This window comes from Drosophila miranda, chromosome 2 (genome assembly GCF_003369915.1).
Source record: "Drosophila miranda strain MSH22 chromosome 2, D.miranda_PacBio2.1, whole genome shotgun sequence".
NCBI classification, from domain to species: Eukaryota; Metazoa; Arthropoda; class Insecta; order Diptera; family Drosophilidae; genus Drosophila; species Drosophila miranda.
The window spans coordinates 29,463,505-29,481,824 of NC_046675.1; the positions used below are offsets into that span (position 1 = coordinate 29,463,505).

The 18,320-nt window shown below is 45.0% G+C and overlaps 5 protein-coding genes across 12 annotated transcripts; 2 read left to right on the top strand and 3 right to left on the bottom strand.

The window, feature by feature from the left end:
* Positions 1-372: 372 nt before the first annotated feature.
* On the bottom strand, positions 373-4,436 carry LOC108154849 (ER membrane protein complex subunit 1). Its single transcript, XM_017285265.2, has 11 exons — positions 4,204-4,436; positions 3,481-4,123; positions 3,264-3,410; positions 2,891-3,203; positions 2,385-2,719; positions 2,124-2,318; positions 1,984-2,061; positions 1,722-1,923; positions 1,507-1,659; positions 1,046-1,450; positions 373-986 (listed from the first exon to the last, which is right to left on the bottom strand). Exons 1-11 carry the CDS (start codon positions 4,299-4,301, stop codon positions 826-828), a joined length of 2,730 nt encoding a protein of 909 aa, XP_017140754.1. The 5' UTR covers positions 4,302-4,436; the 3' UTR covers positions 373-825.
* An 84-nt stretch (positions 4,437-4,520) lies between these two features.
* Positions 4,521-6,381, top strand: LOC108154853 (transcription initiation factor TFIID subunit 7). Its single transcript, XM_017285274.2, has one exon. The coding sequence runs from the start codon at positions 4,616-4,618 to the stop codon at positions 5,963-5,965; it is 1,350 nt and encodes a 449-aa protein (XP_017140763.1). The 5' UTR covers positions 4,521-4,615; the 3' UTR covers positions 5,966-6,381.
* Positions 6,382-6,477: 96 nt separating this feature from the next.
* LOC108154852 (amidophosphoribosyltransferase) lies at positions 6,478-8,508 on the bottom strand. The gene is made up of 2 exons (XM_017285273.2): positions 8,399-8,508; positions 6,478-8,331 (listed from the first exon to the last, which is right to left on the bottom strand). The coding sequence occupies exon 2, from the start codon at positions 8,316-8,318 to the stop codon at positions 6,675-6,677; it is 1,644 nt and encodes a 547-aa protein (XP_017140762.1). The 5' UTR covers positions 8,319-8,331; positions 8,399-8,508; the 3' UTR covers positions 6,478-6,674.
* Positions 8,509-8,844: 336 nt separating this feature from the next.
* On the bottom strand, positions 8,845-9,866 carry LOC108154857 (putative riboflavin kinase). Its single transcript, XM_017285278.2, has 2 exons — positions 9,516-9,866; positions 8,845-9,439 (listed from the first exon to the last, which is right to left on the bottom strand). The coding sequence occupies exons 1-2, from the start codon at positions 9,748-9,750 to the stop codon at positions 9,057-9,059; spliced, it is 618 nt and encodes a 205-aa protein (XP_017140767.1). The 5' UTR covers positions 9,751-9,866; the 3' UTR covers positions 8,845-9,056.
* A 229-nt stretch (positions 9,867-10,095) lies between these two features.
* LOC108154851 (zinc finger protein 729-like) lies at positions 10,096-18,320 on the top strand. 8 transcript variants are annotated; one of them, XM_033389838.1, is made up of 8 exons: positions 10,153-11,111; positions 11,163-11,276; positions 11,326-11,582; positions 13,932-15,886; positions 16,841-17,010; positions 17,072-17,146; positions 17,207-17,780; positions 18,245-18,320. In XM_033389838.1, exons 1-8 carry the CDS (start codon positions 10,186-10,188, stop codon positions 18,281-18,283), a joined length of 4,110 nt encoding a protein of 1,369 aa, XP_033245729.1. In that variant the 5' UTR covers positions 10,153-10,185; the 3' UTR covers positions 18,284-18,320. The 8 variants fall into 8 exon arrangements, with proteins under 8 accessions (XP_017140759.2, XP_033245729.1, XP_033245724.1 ...); XM_033389833.1 differs by having other exon boundaries at positions 10,169-11,111; positions 13,932-17,010; positions 18,245-18,301; XM_033389834.1 differs by having other exon boundaries at positions 10,169-11,111; positions 11,329-11,582; positions 13,932-17,010; positions 18,245-18,301.

The window sequence follows — 18,320 nt, forward strand, 5'->3', positions numbered from 1 at the left end:
CGCGCTACTATACTATCGATGGTTCAATGTTTCGATAGTGGGCGATATTGGTCGATAGTATGGTACATATTCCTCGTTTTTGATATTCTTTGGAATATTCTCAGCTATATAGAACATTTAGCCCTGCCATCATAATTTTATACGATTGATGACTCAAATTTCTATTTAACTGGTGTATTCTTAATACTTGCTTTTATTGGATTTCTATTTACCGTTGAAAATTAAATTTAATAGATTGTTGAAATCCTGACATGCACGCACAGCCGCAAGAAGAAGACAAAAACAGCTGTTTGCTGCACAACGTGCACAGCGCGTAATTTAAAAAGAAAAATTCACTTTATTTCAATATGATTATGACAAAAACGCATTTTATTTACCATTGTCCTCCTTTACAAATGCATTTATTAACTAAATTTTAAACACACAACTTCAATGCTGATATTCTTCAAATATGGAAAATTGAAACATACACACAAATGAAAAGGAACAGAAAAATGCAATGAATAACCTTTTTCAACAGCTAATTAGAATTATTTGTTTTGTTGATTTAACTATACGCTATATAATTAATTATAAATAATTGCCTAGGCTTAGCGTTGAGAAAATATGGTTCATCGATTGCATTATTTGGATGTAATGCAGCTACTAGAATTATGTTATGTATATCAATATTCTCTTCGCTTCTAATCTTCCTTTTACGTCTCTTCTTCATCCTTATCGATCGTCATCATCATCATCCCTTGTTATATTTGGTCGCAGTAAAATTTTATATGTATGTATATAAAGCAATTATTTAATAATAATAATGCCCATCACACGCCACGCCTATTTCCACGCCTGCTTGAGCAATTTACGCGACGCTAAATGCTTAACAATCAACGAGCCCGATGTGAGAGCGACTAGCACTATGGAAATTAGTATATAGTCAAAGTCCTCCTTCAACAAATCGAACGTCTTCGAGGGCGCAACGCGAGTAACGAACAAATCTGCAACATAATTAAACAATTTAGTCATCCAGAACGACAATATATAGAGCAGTACGAACCTAAACCCGTGGCAACGACTAGACAGGTACTCTCCAGACCGCTGGGCGCAGTGTAAATGTTACGCAGGCGTGCCACCGTCTGGTTATAGTTAATATGGCTTTCCGTAGGCAAAGGCAACTCGGGTATATAGGGAATGGCCCCCTCTTCGCGTCCCTGGGTCGTGGAAGCAATGGGACGTCGAGGATCCAGCAAATGCCAAGGCATTTCAATAATGGAACCACTGGCAGTTCCAATTAGCACATGCTTATTGGTAATTCCGCGCTCTGTGATCGTCTCGCGGAGCGCTTCAACTATTGCGGGTATGATATAGGACTGACGCTCAACGAGCGGCATTGGCGGCGCCGTCAGAGAGCTCCAAACGCTACTGTTTGCCTGCGCCTTACCCTCGTACAGTTCAATAGTGGCTGTAAAATAAAATATGTCGTATAAAATGTACATTTAAATATCCTGTTTAACTCACTAATCTCCGTGCGTCGCACTTTCTCATTGAAGTAAGAGTAAGCGAGCCAATTTTCCGAGTGCACAATGGCCAATGGTGCGCGCACCTTGCGATGGGTCATCGAGAATATCACAGAGCCCGACACAACATCCACCAAATACAAGTTAAGCACGGCTAAAGGAATGATTAACATTATTATAGATTTTACTAAGCACTTGGCTTGCAGACCAGCTTACATTTGTGTGTGGCATCAGGGGCCTGGGTAACGAAGGCCACTAAATTGGGATTGATATATTTGTAAAGCACAGAACGATCGCCCAACACACGGCCCTGGGAGTGGACATGCTCAATGGGATTCTTGCCGGCAACAGCAATGATTTGCTGCTCGGAATGATGTCCGCCCAAACGGGCATTCCAAATGTGTGTGCACGAAAGTTTCTGTGGAAGAAAACAATTCAATTAGTGGGTTTTTCTACGGTTTGAAATTTCAGTACTCACTCCACCCGCATATTTTACAAAGTATCCCTCGAGTTGAGCGCTCTTCACATCAGCGGTATAGAGATACATTCCATTGGCCTGCAAACGATATTCTTAGAGGGTCAAAGGTCACTTTTTGGGTTAGATATTCACTCATTTACCAATGGTGTGGCATGCTGGGGATACACATGCACCTGATTTGAGGCATCGAATATCAGTATGCCCTTGACAAAGTCTTTTTCCGTCTCGGCCAGCAATGAAAGCTGTTTGATCTTAAAGTCTAGGTGCAGTAGTCCGCCCTCTGTGGCCTGTCCCGTGATGGGATTGAAGCGATACAGCACACCATTGCCATTGATCTGTAAATAAATGAGGATTTATAATTATTAAGAGTTCCTATTAAAAGATTCTCAAGCCGGTCTTACAGAATTCTTGGCCACAATGGCGCACAGGGGCTGCAGTGGAAAGTGTTTGGAGGTGCGCTGTACAATTAAATGCATTTGCTCGGCATTGTCGAAAGCATTTACTTTCGGTAGATACAGCTGCCAGTGATGTTTGCCCGAGATGTTGTCGATGCCAAATATCTTTCCACTGCGTGTGAGCAGCACGAGTATCTTGTGGAGGCCAAAGGAGTCGCGAACCAAACCCGCCCGCTGTGTGTCCGTAGGCGGTGGCCCCAGACCGATGACATGAAGGAATAGGCTTCTGATTTGAACTGCCTGCGTGCTAATGCGACGCAAAAAGGCACTGGCAATGTCTCCTAAATAAGAAAAAAGTCATCAATTTAGATTAAATATCGTAAAGATTATTTAGAAATAAACACTTTTGGCATATCTTACTGTCAAAACTTGTGGAATCCACTTTTGGGAAGCAATTTTTAGGGGTAAATATTAAATAAACTAATTCCTAGCATTAAGCAATGGTATCTTACCGGCTTTGCCCTTCATTTCGCTCTCCAAAGTGCCCTCTGTATCGGCCAGGGGCAGGTCCATGAACTGCGAATCAATTACATTGGCCAGAGACTCCTCGCGCGACCAACGCACTTTTCCCTGCTGCACGGCCACAATGGACTCCGAGCTGGTGCTGAACACAAACATACAACTCTTGCCATCGCCAGAGCGCTTCAGCTTGCAATCAAAGCTGTTTAACGTGGGTATTCCAAAGTGCTCGGGGAACTGTAGAGTCTGCTGCAGCTCAGAAACGGGCGAGCAATTATCCAAGTACGCAGCATTGATTTTGAGATTCTAAACGAAAGAATTTAAATATGAACGATTATGGATTATTGAGTTAAACAAGAAACCTACTCCTGATGTGAGATCCGCAGATACCACAATTTTGCGATAGTTAAAGCTGCCCACAGCATAGCTGGAGCCTTGGAGAGCACCGCACACGGCCTGATCCTTATTAACGCTCACGAGTTTGCCATCAACAATTACAACGCCATTGAGGCCCTGTAGGGAAAAATGAAATTACAAGATAATTCTTTGCTACTTCTTCTACTATTTGTGGTCCTGGGCTTACCTCCACTGCCTCAATTGTTCCCTGAGGCTCACTTTCCAGCGCAGTTCTTATCACTTGCGTGCTCTTCGACACCAAATCCAAGCTGATCAGCTGCTTGCTGTCCACACAAACGTAGAAGGTACCGCTGAGGGTACAGCTTTCTCTAGTGATCCAGGAGGCCATGATCTTGCTGGTGCTGCCAGTGCTGTGGCCCGAGCTAGCAAAGTAAGCGGTGACCTCGAGGTGGCTTCGCCAAGCCGGAACAATGTGATAGAGAATAGAATTGCTATAGAACCAGAGGGCATCCTGGGCCTTCTCGGAATTCAAAGGCATTATGGACCATTCCCATTCAATAGTTCCAATATTGGTATTCCAGCCACGCACCAAAGCGGGCGCATGGCCCTGCACTGTGAGCATATCGAATCCCAGATTGGTGCCAATTGGTGCGGCCGCCGTATCGCTGCTATCGACCGAGAATCCGCTCACTTGGAGCAGCTTAATGTCGCCGCGCGGCTTCTGTTCGAGCACCTGTCGCCACATAATGGCGCCGGTTTTCGGGCATAAAAAGGCCACGACATCCTCATGAGTGCTAACGAGCAAACGCGGTTGAAAGTGATTCAAATCGACGCGAGATTGCTTCAGGGCTCCCACATGCACGCTTCGCCTGGTTGTGGATGATGATCATACGACTCGTTACACAGATGATGGTCAATGGTCAATGAGTGGTTGTGTTGTGTCACTTACCAGTCGAATTTCTTAATCTGGTCCTCGTACAGCGCCGAGCAGGTGCTCAAAAGTAAGAGCGCTATGGAGATACCGGCTAAAACATTTATGCCTAGCATTTTGCGTGTATCGCTGTTTTGCTTCCGACTACCACAAGCACAAAAAATTTAACTACAAATGCGTTTTTATGTTATAAACTATAAAAAATCCACATTAATTCGTGTTTTCCGTCATAGCAAAAGGGGGATGAGAAGAAGAAATTGGAGCAGAGCAGGGTTGTCATCAGGTTTATCGGGGCTGAGGGAACCAGAACCTGTGGTTCAAATTGCAAAATGCTGGCAGCCCTATTAATCGGTCAAATAAACAAAGAAGAAGAAGAAGCTGTCTGCAATTCTGAAAAAATCGTGAAATAAATACATTTAAACGTTTGCAAATGTTTGAAAAGAAGAGCGACAAGGCCAAGGAGAATGAGCGAAAGCCTCGCGACGATGGCATTGAGCTGGAGAGCCACTTTATAATGCGTGTACCGAAGGAAATAGCCGACACTGTCCACGAAGCCATTCAGGCGGGGAACATAAAGGATAGATTATCCATTCAATTGGATCAGGACCTGCGATACGGTGAGGTCCGGCTGGATGACCAGTTGTTCTACACGAAGCTCGTGGACCTGCCCACGGTTGTGGAGAGCTACAAGACCATTGACAACAAGAGCTTCTATAAGTCGGCAGACATTTGCCAAATTCTGATCTGCAAAGAAGAGCCCGATGAAGAGCCCGAGAAGGAGTCGCCGAACAAGAACAAGAAGAAGGATCCCAACAAGGTGGACAAGAAGTATTTGTGGCCGCATGGCATAACACCGCCCTGCAAGAACGCCCGCAAGCGTCGCTTCCGCAAAACACTGAAAAAAAAGAACGTGGAGGCACCCGAAATCGAGAAGGAGGTCAAGCATTTGCTTCGCATCGACAACGAGGCGGTTCGTGTCGACTACGAGATAATCAATGAGGAGGACAAGCCCTCCGACGATCTGGATCAGTCGGATATGAAGCAATACAACGACGCGGATGATGAAATGCAGGACGACAACACCATGAATGCCAGCGAAAAGGCAATTAATGATAATGGCATGCAGCGCGATATCAATGTGGAATCGGATGATGATGATACCAGCAATTTCGCCACTCAACATCGTGCTCCCAACATGGGCGTGGCAGCCCACGACATCTTCGGCGAGGAGGTGTCCACCACAGATGATGAAGACGATGGCGAACAGCGGAACAACACAATGCAGCGACGCGAGCTCGAGGATTCCTCCCGCCTTTCAGCAGACGATTCACGGATGTCCGACTTCTTTGGGGCCAGCACCAGTGGTGCTGGCGGAACCAGCGGCATGAAAATGGAAGAGAACGAATTTACCAAAGCCATGTTTGGCCAAGATCCGAGCAGTCCCAAATTGAGTGCGGCTGGCTCCAGCTCAAACCTGGCAGCTCCAAGCGGCTTCTATGACAGCCAAATGCTAACGAAACGAGAGGAGTTTGAGAATATGGAGTTTATGGATGAACCGCAGCCACAGTACACACAACAGCAGGTGCACGAGAAGATCAACCAGCTAACGCGACAGCTCAGTGAGCTGAAGGCCCAGCAGACGCAAAAATCAATGGAAATTGCATCCATCCAAAATGCCACACTAAAGCAGCGCATGCAAGAGACCCTGGATAATTTGTACACGCAGGTTATTGAAAGAGAGCTGGAGCTTAAGGACTTTGAGAATATGCTAGAATCCTAGGAACAAGTAGTTTAAATAGAATAAGTTTAAAGTGCATCAATAGATGGTTGTGTCTCTGTATCGTTATCGTTCTTTAGACCTGGTTTGGATTTGTATTAAGATCAAACTTGGTTTATTTACTATTGCAGGGCTGAAAAGCAATTAACGTTTACACGATGCACATTCATATTCCACAATCTCCATCTGAAATGATGCATTACAACCATTGACCCAATGGCGGCGGCTGATTGAACAGACCTTGCCATGGGATTGCCATTGCACCTCGAATACGATGCTGTTATCTGATATGTACTGCCAATTTCTTACATCCAGTTTTGTTGTTTTTATGATCATAATGTCTTTTATTGGCATTTGCAATTAACAAACGTATATTGATATTCAAAAGTAAAGTGCATTTTGCACAGATAGACAACATAGAAGGCTACATTTTGTACTATGAGTATAGTTTATGTCTTTAGAGAGCGCTTTTCACTTACGACCTAAATAGTTAGTCTCTACAAAAATATTATTTAAGAGCGGAATGGGTTCTAAATGCAAAAGTTTGTGACAGCAATTCCTTCGGCAGTCAATGGCTTTGATACTGTTGTATGTTTTTGTGTGGTGGGTGGGGGGTCAGAGTAGCAAGCAAACAGGGGGGGAGATGCAAACAAACTGGTTTCCAGAACCTACATTTTTTAACTACATTTTCCTTCATCGCCTTTGCATGCGATCACCAGCTCAGTTCGTCGGGCAGACCGCCTGGATACTCGCCGGTGAGGCAGGCGGTGCAATGCCCCATGGCCTTGCCTTTGCCCTTGCCATCTCCGTCGCCAATATCGGCCGACTGCTGCTTCAGCTGGACAGCCTGCACCAGACCGGCGACACTGAGATAAGCCAAGCTGTCTGCGCCCACATGGCGGGCCAATTGATCGGCATTCAGCTTGTTGGCGATCAGCTCCTCGCGCGTGGGTATGTTGATACCCATGTAGCAGGGATATTGCAGTGGGGGGCTGGCAATGCGTATGTGTACCTCGCGAGCCCCTGCGTCGCGCAACAGCTTGATAATCGGCCCAATGGTGTTGCCCCTCACAATGGAGTCGTCAATAAGAACAAGCCGCTCTCCGGCCACATTCTCAGACAGAGCACCGAATTTCTTGGCCACTCCCAACTGGCGAAGGCGTGTGGAGGGCTGGATAAAGGTGCGACCCACATAGCGATTCCTGCAGAGCACTTCGGCAAACTCCAGACCAGATTCCCGGGCATAGCCATGAGATGCCGCTGTGCCAGACTCGGGCACCGAGCTCACAATATCCGCCTCAACGGGAGCCTCGCGCCAGAGCTGCCGGCCGCACTGCATGCGCACTGAGTAGACCATCTGACCTTCGAAGATGCTGTCGCCACGGGCAAAGTAGACGTACTCGAAGATACAGAATGCCATGCGCTTGAAGTCCGGACGCTCCACAATGTCCACAGTGCGATAGCCGCTGCGTGTCAGCTCCACGATCTCGCCGGGCTCCACTTCGCGCACATAGCGGGCTCCGATCGAGAGGAAGCCACAACTCTCGCTCGACACCACCCAGCCGTCGGCCGGGGTCTCCGAGCTGTTGCCGTGGCCCGCATTAATAGGCACAATCTTTCCAATGCACAGAGGCCGATTGCCGTAGGTATCGCGTACCGCGTAGATCTTGTCCTTTAGCATGATGACCAGCGAGTAGGAGAGGGGAGCCAGCATCATGAAGTGCCTGATCCTGGCCGGCCAATTGGGGCCATCCAGCTCGGACACATCCTCGGGGGCGCAGCACAAAGACTGGGCAATCAGCTCGCTGTCGCTGTGGGTGGAGAGACCCACGCCTCGTGCCAACACTTCGCGACGCAGAGATTCGTTGTTGACCAGCTCACCGTTGTGAGCTAGTGCCATGGCTCCGTGAGCCGTGTGCACCACAAAGGGCTGGCAGTTGACCACTCCAGAGCCGCCGGCCGTGGAGTAGCGGGTGTGTCCAATGCCCAAGTTGCCGCGCAGCTTCTTCATCGAATCGTCGTTGAAGAGGGTGCTGATCATGCCCATGCCCTTGTGGACGTTAAAGTTCGTAGAGGACTTGCCCTCGCTGGTGGCGATGCCAGCTGACTCCTGGCCGCGATGCTGCAACGCCACCAGGCCCAGGCAAATCACGTGCGCAATGTCCATCTGCGTGGGCCAATCTCCGCAAGCAATCGCCCCAAACACTCCACATTCGTGCGTCAAACCGGTTAGCTCCTTACTCTCCCCAATGGACGTGGGCAGGACAGTCGCAGTCGCAGTCAATGCCGAGGCAGCCTCCACTTGTTGCGTTGCCTCCACGCGCACATGTTGTTGCTGCTCCGGTGGCGTCGACATGTTGTTGCTGCCGCTGGGTTCGAATGCAGATTGATATTCTAGTTAGTTGAGCAGTTGGACCAAAGCGTTGAATGATTTACCTGTTGATTTACGCAACGGTTTTATACACGAAAATTGCTCGCACGCTTCGCACGCGCACCTTATTTGTGGGTGTCGGGGGGTGGGGGTCCGATCAAGCGCAATATCGATAAGGCTTTAACTATCGATACGAGACTTAAAACCTTTCGATCGGCTAAAACTTAATTCAATCAAAAAAGTAAATAGAATGGATAAAGAAAGGTAATTAAATGAGTAGAAGTTCAAGATGAGCAGAGTGCAAGCTGACTGCAGTTGATAATTCAGATATTAAAGGAGCCTGAAGGAAATGTACACTTATCGATAAGACAATCCGATATTTTATAAGAAAACAAATGATTTAATAAATTAATCAATTTGAAATTTCCATCCAATAAATTATTAAAATTAAAGTTGTACCAAGAATAATTGAGCTAATGGCGAATTTAAATCTCATGCGTCAGCAGTTTTCTATCCGTAGAACAGGTTAGATTATAATTTGGGATAAGGTTTATCATTTAGATTTAGACAATTATGAAATAGAAATGTAGCATACATATGTACATATATATTTTCTTGTCATGATTAATTTCAATTCAACACCCAACTTAAGTACCTGAGGCGATATTCGAACTCTCTTATGTACATAGTGCTAATTAAATGATAAGATACATTCTGGAATAACTATTTACATTCAGATTCGATAGGATTTTTGGCAAAGAAAGTAGCCTCTTGTAGCTTCTTATTTTCTGGCGATTCCAAGTGCGTTTTGGCATGCTCAATGTCCGCCTTAATGGCAGTTATAAGTGCCTCCAGGGAGTCAAAGCTTTTTTCAGGTCGCAGATAGCCAACTATGCAGATCTTAAGTAACTGGCCATATAGATCGCAGTTGAATTCATGCAGCATATGCGTCTCCACGCTCTTTTCTGTGTTGTTGTAGAATGGATTCCAGCCGACGCTGAGAACCATTTTGTGCACGGGTCCGCTGTCCACATTCGCCCACCCGTAGTAGACGCCTGTGAGCAGGGATTCGGGTAAAGACTTTACCACCTCCAGCGGAAAGTTGGCTATAAATAAAATAGATGAGTGGTTTGGTTATCTATTGGAAACGACCTTCGCCGTCATGGTACAATTCACACGAACCTGTTGGAATGCCGAGCTCTTTGGAGCCTCGGCCAAATCCCCTTACAATCTCGCCGCTGGCATAAAGAGGAAGTTGGTTCAGCATTTGGTTACTCTGGCGCTTGCTGGTCGTTTTGTGGTCGCGCTTAAACGTCTTCCAAGTTTTCGCCGAGTTGTGGTTACTGATTGTCTGCTTCCACTGGGTGTAGATCACGTTACATGAAAATTTATTGAGAGCAGCAAAATAATGTGACATTGATCACTTTATCGCTCGCTTTGATTGCGGCCACACCACTCGCATAACTATTATTATAATAATTTAATATAAAGCTAGATTTCCAACGAACCCAATCAGCTGACTGCTGTGGTGCTGCCAACCTGTTTGGTGTTGGTTGGAAAAGTGCGCGTATATTAAAGACCGTACAAAAACCATCCACAAAAATATTTGTTAATTTGTGCTTTTGTCACACAAAATTAACATGATTTAGTAGCTGTCTTTTGTTTAATTAAAATAGCCAAAACAAACAAACTTTAACCCTTTAAAACCCCTTTTGGCATCTCAATGCGCCCAACACGCACACTTTAACCCTCTTTGTTTACAGCTGATCATCTGGCCTATAATCGGAAATAAAAATTTGCATAGACGCAGCTTTGCTGCCGAAATTTACAAAAAAAAAAACCAGCGCAAAGAATGGCGAAGGTGTGCCGGGTGTGCCTGGATGATTCCGTTCTACTGGTAGATATATTCGCAGAAGTCTGCAATCTCTGGGAGCTGCCTGAAAATAGCCCCGCCTACGTCATAAGCCAGTTCTCACCTGAGAATTCTGTGGAGCGCGGGGACTCTATGCCGCAGCTTATATGCCACTCCTGCATTAATGGGGTCCAGAGTGCATATCGTTATAAGCTAAAATTGGACCAAGGATCTGAAAATTATCAACGTTTTCTAAAGAAAACGCAGCAGAAACGTTTTAATATAGTTTTATCAAGCGTTTCGGAAAATAAAGAAACGTACACAATTAATAGCAGCGATAAAGAGGAGAATCTCATTCGTGCAAATGAAAGCCAGGGGATCAAGGCAGAGCACGAGATTGTTCTGCTGCCCGAGAAGACGGAGGTGGTGGAGCACAACGTTTACAACGAGGCTCACATGTGTATTAATCTGCAGAAAGACGCTCCCAATTTTGACATTGACATTGAGGAAGGCACTTACACAGTAAGGAACCCTCGTTGGGACTACGTTGATGAACAGGCTGGCCTGAAGATGAGTGTTTCAATGGATACACCTGAGATTCAGAAAATGGAGCATGTGCCCGGGCTAGCTCAGGTGGCAGAATCGAAACTTAACAATCTGAAATTAGAGCACGTTTTGACAGAAAATGAGGTTCACATAAGAAAAAATATACAATCGAACAAAGAGAATAAGAGGCAGGAGTCAGAGAAAAAGAACCATCCATTTGAAAAAGAGGATTCCTTGGGGACGATGGAAATTCTTATGAGCATATCAACGGATACCGAGAACCAAGAAACTGATGACAGGGCGAAGTTGGTCAAACCGTATGAGTGCAAGTGGTGCGGCAAGCTAGTCTCGCGCAGCCAAAATTTAAGATGGCATGAATTGTAAGTATTACTGAGCAGTGTTTGTAAATTGTAATTAAAATTGTCCCCCAGGCGTCACTTTGGCAAGTTGCCGTTCCTTTGTGATGTTTGTGGCAAAGGATTCAGAGCTAAGTACCACCTGAAAAGACATACCACCAGTCACAAGAACAATCAGACGGCGGAAATGTAAGTACTTGGCTTTTTAAACCAAACCATTGTTAATTTTCTCTTAAAGAAGCAAAATGAAGCCTCTTGGAAGTAAGAGCACGTATCGTAGTCCGTCGCAGAAAAAGAAGACCCTAGAAGACCACAACAATGATCGTCTGGAAAGCATTTCTCCCAGAAAAATTCGTAGTACCGCAGAACTTCCATGTCCGCAATGCTATAAATGTTTTGACTCTCAGTACAAGCTCGAATTTCACATTAATAAGACGTGCCATAAGTGTCCCCACTGCTCACGCTTTTATGCAAATGAACGTAGTCTAAGGAGACATCAACAAGAGCACATTCCACTGGCAGCCTTTGAGGGCCCGCGATCATTCTCGAACATGAATGAGCTGAGGGAGCCGCGTGTCAAGCACAGCGACAATGGCCTGTTTAAGTGCCAAGAATGCAATGCAGTATTCATCGACATCCTTTTTCTGCAGATCCACAGTAAAGAGCATGCTGGTGAGCAAGGGCAACTGGAGCGTAGCCGAGGAGCCACACTCTTTAGGGCTAAGAAACAGGTCGACTCCGACTCGAAGAAGAGTGTTTTAGAAATGTTTTCCTGCCATGACGCTAATAGTCGCTCAAAGAGTCCAACAATGCTAAAGAAGTAGGTTTTCAATCATAACGAATGATTTAATAGACATTAAATACTTTTTTATTCACACCAGGATGAAGCTCACCAACCCCGACCCTGCTATATCAAGCCCCACAAAGAAGAGCTGCATGACCCAATCCTTGCCAATGTAAGTCTATCTTTTTCCATTATGGGTTTTCGTCTTAACGTGTATTTTATCCCCAACCAGAAAACAGGAAAATACATGCCAGCAGTGCGGTAAGAAATTTACCTATAAACAAGCCCTGACTAGGCACATGCGTGTTCACACTGGCGAGCGTCCTTTCGAATGCACGTATTGCGAGAAGAAATATTCGCGCAGGGCTCAGCTAGATGAGCACACTGCTACCCACACTGGCGACCGTCCTTTCAAGTGCTTTGTTTGCGAGAAAAAATTTATTCGCAAGATACACCTAGCTGAGCACACTCGTATTCACACTGGCGACCGTCCTTACGAGTGCTTGACTTGCGGCAAGACTTTTCCGCGCAAGTATACCCTGCTTAAGCACAATCGTATCCACACTGGCGATCACCCTTCCGATTGCCCGCAATGCGACAAAAAATTTAGAGATAAGGACGCACTACAACAACACTTTCGTAATATTCACAATTGCGAACGTTGTAACGAGAAAAATTATCAAGGGTGCTTCAAGAGGAAGGAAAAAAGCTTTGACGAAAGTTATAAACTGGAGATACACGAAAGAAAGGCGTCGAATAACAACAATATGCCTGAACAGCGCTTAGACGTACGTGTCTCGTGTCCGATTTTCATAGAATCTTTAATTTTTGTTTGTTTTTTTCCTCTTTGCAGATTAAGGATGAAATCGCTTGAAGCAATGTTTTGTTGACATGACATTTATTTAAACATATAAGGACTGCTTACATTACTGAATAATTCTTTTGTTATGCCTCTATTTTTGACTACACTAAAACGACTGGAAGTTTATTCCTGTTTTTGCTAAATATACTTACAAAAAAAATCTCTATACTTTACAATGTAATACTCATATGGAAATATTAAATAAATACTTCAGTTTTTAACGGGTTTCAACAAATTCCTAAAATTATAGCTAGTGGTGCTGAGTAACGTAATTCGTGCTTCTTATTAAAAAAAACTTTCGACTTTTTATTTAAATCAAACTTCAACAGCTAGTTAAAAGTTCATTAGCTTTGCAGTTTCCTTATTAATAAGGATAGGATCGTCATCACTTTAAATTTGAATTTGAATGTTTCCATAGGCACCCTCTATTTCCGCCGCAATTACTGATTGTCTGTTACCCATCGGTGTGGATCTCGTTACATGAAAATTTATTGAGAGCAACAAAGTAATGCTATATTGATCTTTGTATCGCTCGCTCTGATTTCCGCCACGCCACTCGCATAACTATTATTATAATTAATTGATATAAAGATAGATTTCCAACGAACCCAATCAACCCACAAACAATCGATGTTTAATAAAATTAGAAAACATCGATGCATCGATGGTATCATCGATGTTTTTCCACCTCTACCGAGAACCAAGAAACCGATGACAGGGCGAATTTGGTCACACCGTGAGTTCAAGTGGAGCGGCAAGGTAAGTTTTACTGAGCAAAGTTTATAAATTGTAATAGATATTATCCCCCAGGCGTCGCTGTGGCACGATGCGTTTTCTTTGTGATGTTTGTGGCAAAGGATTTATAGCTGAGAACCATCTGAAAAGACATACCACCAGTCACAAGAACAATCAGATGGCGGAAATGTGAGTACTTGGCTTTTTAAACCAAACCATTGTTAATTTTCTCCTTAAAGAAGCAAAAGGAAGCCTCTTGGAAGTAAGAACACGTATCGAAGTCCGTCGCAGAAAAATAGGACCCTAGAAGACCACAACAATGATCGTCTGGAAAGCATTTCTCCCAGAAAAATTCGTAGTTCCGCAGAACTTCCATGTCCGCAATGCTATAAATGTTTTGACTCACAGGACAAGCTCGAATTTCACATTGATAAGATGTGCCATGAACGTAGTCTAGGAAGACATCAACAAGAGCACATTCCACTGGCAGCCTTTGAGGGCCCGCGATCATTCTCGAACATGAATGAGCTGAGGGAGCCCCGTGTCAAGCACAGCGACAATGGCCTGTTTAAGTGCCAAGAATGCAATGCAGTATTCATCAACATCCTTTATCTGCAGATCCACAGTAAAGAGCACACTAATGAGCATAGGCATCGTAGTCTGTTGAGACATACCAAGAACGACATTGCAATGACAGCCTTACAGTGCACGCGTTGCCCGCGCTCATTCCCGAACATCCGTGAGGTGATGAAGCACCGTGTCGAGCACAGCGGCGTTGGCCTGTCTAAATGCCAAGAATGCAATGCAGTATTCATCGACATCCTTTATCTGCAGATCCACAGTAAAGAGCACACTAATGAGCATGGGCATCGTAGTCTGTTGAGACATACCAAGAACTACATTCCAATGACAGCCTTAGATTGCACGCGTGAGGTGATGAAGCACCGTGTCAAGCACAGCGGCGTTGGCCTGTTTAAGTGCCAAGAATGCAATGCAGTATTCATCAACATCCTTTATCTGCAGATCCACAGTAAAGAGCACACTAATGAGCATAGGCATCGTAGTCTGTTGAGACATACCAAGAACGACATTGCAATGACAGCCTTACAGTGCACGCGTTGCCCGCGCTCATTCCCGAACATCCGTGAGGTGATGAAGCACCGTGTCGAGCACAGCGGCGTTGGCCTGTTTAAATGCCAAGAATGCAATGCAGTATTCATCAACATCCTTTATCTGCAGATCCACAGTAAAGAGCACACTAATGAGCATAGGCATCGTAGTCTGTTGAGACATACCAAGAACGACATTGCAATGACAGCCTTACAGTGCACGCGTTGCCCGCGCTCATTCCCGAACATCCGTGAGGTGATGAAGCACCGTGTCGAGCACAGCGGCGTTGGCCTGTTTAAATGCCAAGAATGCAATGCAGTATTCATCGACATCCTTTATCTGCAGATCCACAGTAAAGAGCACACTAATGAGCATAGGCATCGTAGTCTGTTGAGACATACCAAGAACGACATTGCAATGACAGCCTTACAGTGCACGCGTTGCCCGCGCTCATTCCCGAACATCCGTGAGGTGATGAAGCACCGTGTCGAGCACAGCGGCGTTGGCCTGTTTAAATGCCAAGAATGCAATGCAGTATTCATCAACATCCTTTATCTGCAGATCCACAGTAAAGAGCACACTAATGAGCATAGGCATCGTAGTCTGTTGAGACATACCAAGAACGACATTGCAATGACAGCCTTACAGTGCACGCGTTGCCCGCGCTCATTCCCGAACATCCGTGAGGTGATGAAGCACCGTGTCGAGCACAGCGGCGTTGGCCTGTTTAAATGCCAAGAATGCAATGCAGTATTCATCAACATCCTTTATCTGCAGATCCACAGTAAAGAGCACACTAATGAGCATAGGCATCGTAGTCTGTTGAGACATACCAAGAACGACATTGCAATGACAGCCTTACAGTGCACGCGTTGCCCGCGCTCATTCCCGAACATCCGTGAGGTGATGAAGCACCGTGTCGAGCACAGCGGCGTTGGCCTGTTTAAATGCCAAGAATGCAATGCAGTATTCATCAACATCCTTTATCTGCAGATCCACAGTAAAGAGCACACTAATGAGCATAGGCATCGTAGTCTGTTGAGACATACCAAGAACGACATTGCAATGACAGCCTTACAGTGCACGCGTTGCCCGCGCTCATTCCCGAACATCCGTGAGGTGATGAAGCACCGTGTCGAGCACAGCGGCGTTGGCCTGTTTAAATGCCAAGAATGCAATGCAGTATTCATCGACATCCTTTATCTGCAGATCCACAGTAAAGAGCACACTAATGAGCATGGGCATCGTAGTCTGTTGAGACATACCAAGAACTACATTCCAATGACAGCCTTAGATTGCACGCGTGAGGTGATGAAGCACCGTGTCAAGCACAGCGGCGTTGGCCTGTTTAAGTGCCAAGAATGCAATGCAGTATTCATCAACATCCTTTATCTGCAGATCCACAGTAAAGAGCACACTAATGAGCATAGGCATCGTAGTCTGTTGAGACATACCAAGAACGACATTGCAATGACAGCCTTACAGTGCACGCGTTGCCCGCGCTCATTCCCGAACATCCGTGAGGTGATGAAGCACCGTGTCGAGCACAGCGGCGTTGGCCTGTTTAAATGCCAAGAATGCAATGCAGTATTCATCAACATCCTTTATCTGCAGATCCACAGTAAAGAGCACACTAATGAGCATAGGCATCGTAGTCTGTTGAGACATACCAAGAACGACATTGCAATGACAGCCTTACAGTGCACGCGTTGCCCGCGCTCATTCCCGAACATCCGTGAGGTGATGAAGCACCGTGTCGAGCACAGCGGCGTTGGCCTGTTTAAATGCCAAGAATGCAATGCAGTATTCATCAACATCCTTTTTCTGCAGATCCACAGTAAAGAGCACACTAATGAGCATGGGCATCGTAGTCTGTTGAGACATACCAAGAACGACATTGCAATGACAGCCTTACAGTGCACGCGTTGCCCGCGCTCATTCCCGAACATCCGTGAGGTGATGAAGCACCGTGTCGAGCACAGCGGCGTTGGCCTGTTTAAATGCCAAGAATGCAATGCAGTATTCATCGACATCCTTTATCTGCAGATCCACAGTAAAGAGCACACTAATGAGCATAGGCATCGTAGTCTGTTGAGACATACCAAGAACGACATTGCAATGACAGCCTTACAGTGCACGCGTTGCCCGCGCTCATTCCCGAACATCCGTGAGGTGATGAAGCACCGTGTCGAGCACAGCGGCGTTGGCCTGTTTAAATGCCAAGAATGCAATGCAGTATTCATCGACATCCTTTTTCTGCAGATCCACAGTAAAGAGCATGCTGGTGAGCAAGGGCAACTGGAGCGTAGCCGAGGAGCCACACTCTTTAGGGCTAAGAAACAGGTCGACTCCGACTCGAAGAAGAGTGTTTTAGAAATGTTTTCCTGCCATGACGCTAATAGTCGCTCAAAGAGTCCAACAATGCTAAAGAAGTAGGTTTTCAATCATAACGAATGATTTAATAGACATTAAATACTTTTTTATTCACACCAGGATGGAGCTCACCGACCCCGACCCTGCTATATCAAGCCCCACAAAGAAGAGCTGCATGACCCAATCCTTGCCAATGTAAGTCTATCTTTTTCCATTATGGGTTTTCGTCTTAACGTGTATTTTATCCCCAACCAGAAAACAGGAAAATACATGCCAGCAGTGCGGTAAGAAATTTACCTATAAACAAGCCCTGACTAGGCACATGCGTGTTCACACTGGCGAGCGTCCTTTCGAATGCACGTATTGCGAGAAGAAATATTCGCGCAGGGCTCAGCTAGATGAGCACACTGCTACCCACACTGGCGACCGTCCTTTCAAGTGCTTTGTTTGCGAGAAAAAATTTATTCGCAAGATACACCTAGCTGAGCACACTCGTATTTACACTGGCGACCGTCCTTACGAGTGCTTGACTTGCGGCAAGACTTTTCCGCGCAAGTATACCCTGCTTAAGCACAATCGTATCCACACTGGCGATCACCCTTCCGATTGCCCGCAATGCGACAAAAAATTTAGAGATAAGGACGCACTACAACAACACTTTCGTAATATTCACAATTGCGAACGTCGTAACGAGAAAAATTATCAAGGGTGCTTCAAGAGGAAGGAAAAAAGCTTTGACGAAAGTTATAAACTGGAGATACACGAAAGAAAGGCGTCGAATAACAACAATATGCCTGAACAGCGCTTAGACGTACGTGTCTCGTGTCCGATTTTCATAGAATCTTTAATTTTTGTTTGTTTTTTTCCTCTTTGCAGATTAAGGATGAAATCGCTTGAAGCAATGTTTTGTTGACATGACATTTATTTAAACATATAAGGACTGCTTACATTACTGAATAATTCTTTTGTTATGCCTCTATTTTTGACTACACTAAAACGACTGGAAGTTTATTCCTGTTTTTGCTAAATATACTTACAAAAAAAATCTCTATACTTTACAATGTAATACTCATATGGAAATATTAAATAAATACTTCAGTTTTTAACGGGTTTCAACAAATTCCTAAAATTATAGCTAGTGGTGCTGAGTAACGTAATTCGTGCTTCTTATTAAAAAAAACTTTCGACTTTTTATTTAAATCAAACTTCAACAGCTAGTTAAAAGTTCATTAGCTTTGCAGTTTCCTTATTAATAAGGATAGGATCGTCATCACTTTAAATTTGAATTTGAATATTTCCATAGGCACCCTCTATTTCCGCCGCAATTACTGATTGTCTGTTACCCATCGGTGTGGATCTCGTTACATGA

What these genes read in the sequence shown, in the direction of transcription:
- LOC108154849 (XM_017285265.2), bottom strand. Translation starts at nt 4,301, where the DNA reads ATGCTAGGCATAAATGTTTTAGCCGGTATCTCCATAGCGCTCTTACTT. An exon ending in CCATTGTGGCCAAGAATTCT is followed by an intron (nt 2,319 to 2,384) that starts GTAAGACCGGCT and finishes ATTTATTTACAG; the next exon opens with ATCAATGGCAATGGTGTGCT. An exon ending in CCCAGCATGCCACACCATTG is followed by an intron (nt 2,062 to 2,123) that starts GTAAATGAGTGA and finishes TATCGTTTGCAG; the next exon opens with GCCAATGGAATGTATCTCTA.
- LOC108154852 (XM_017285273.2), bottom strand. Translation starts at nt 8,318, where the DNA reads ATGTCGACGCCACCGGAGCAGCAACAACATGTGCGCGTGGAGGCAACG.
- LOC108154857 (XM_017285278.2), bottom strand. Translation starts at nt 9,750, where the DNA reads ATGTCACATTATTTTGCTGCTCTCAATAAATTTTCATGTAACGTGATC. An exon ending in AGAGCTCGGCATTCCAACAG is followed by an intron (nt 9,440 to 9,515) that starts GTTCGTGTGAAT and finishes TTTTATTTATAG; the next exon opens with CCAACTTTCCGCTGGAGGTG.
- LOC108154851 (XM_033389833.1), top strand. Translation starts at nt 10,186, where the DNA reads ATGGCGAAGGTGTGCCGGGTGTGCCTGGATGATTCCGTTCTACTGGTA. An exon ending in AATTTAAGATGGCATGAATT is followed by an intron (nt 11,112 to 11,162) that starts GTAAGTATTACT and finishes ATTGTCCCCCAG; the next exon opens with GCGTCACTTTGGCAAGTTGC. An exon ending in ATGACCCAATCCTTGCCAAT is followed by an intron (nt 17,147 to 17,206) that starts GTAAGTCTATCT and finishes ATCCCCAACCAG; the next exon opens with AAAACAGGAAAATACATGCC.
- LOC108154853 (XM_017285274.2), top strand. Translation starts at nt 4,616, where the DNA reads ATGTTTGAAAAGAAGAGCGACAAGGCCAAGGAGAATGAGCGAAAGCCT.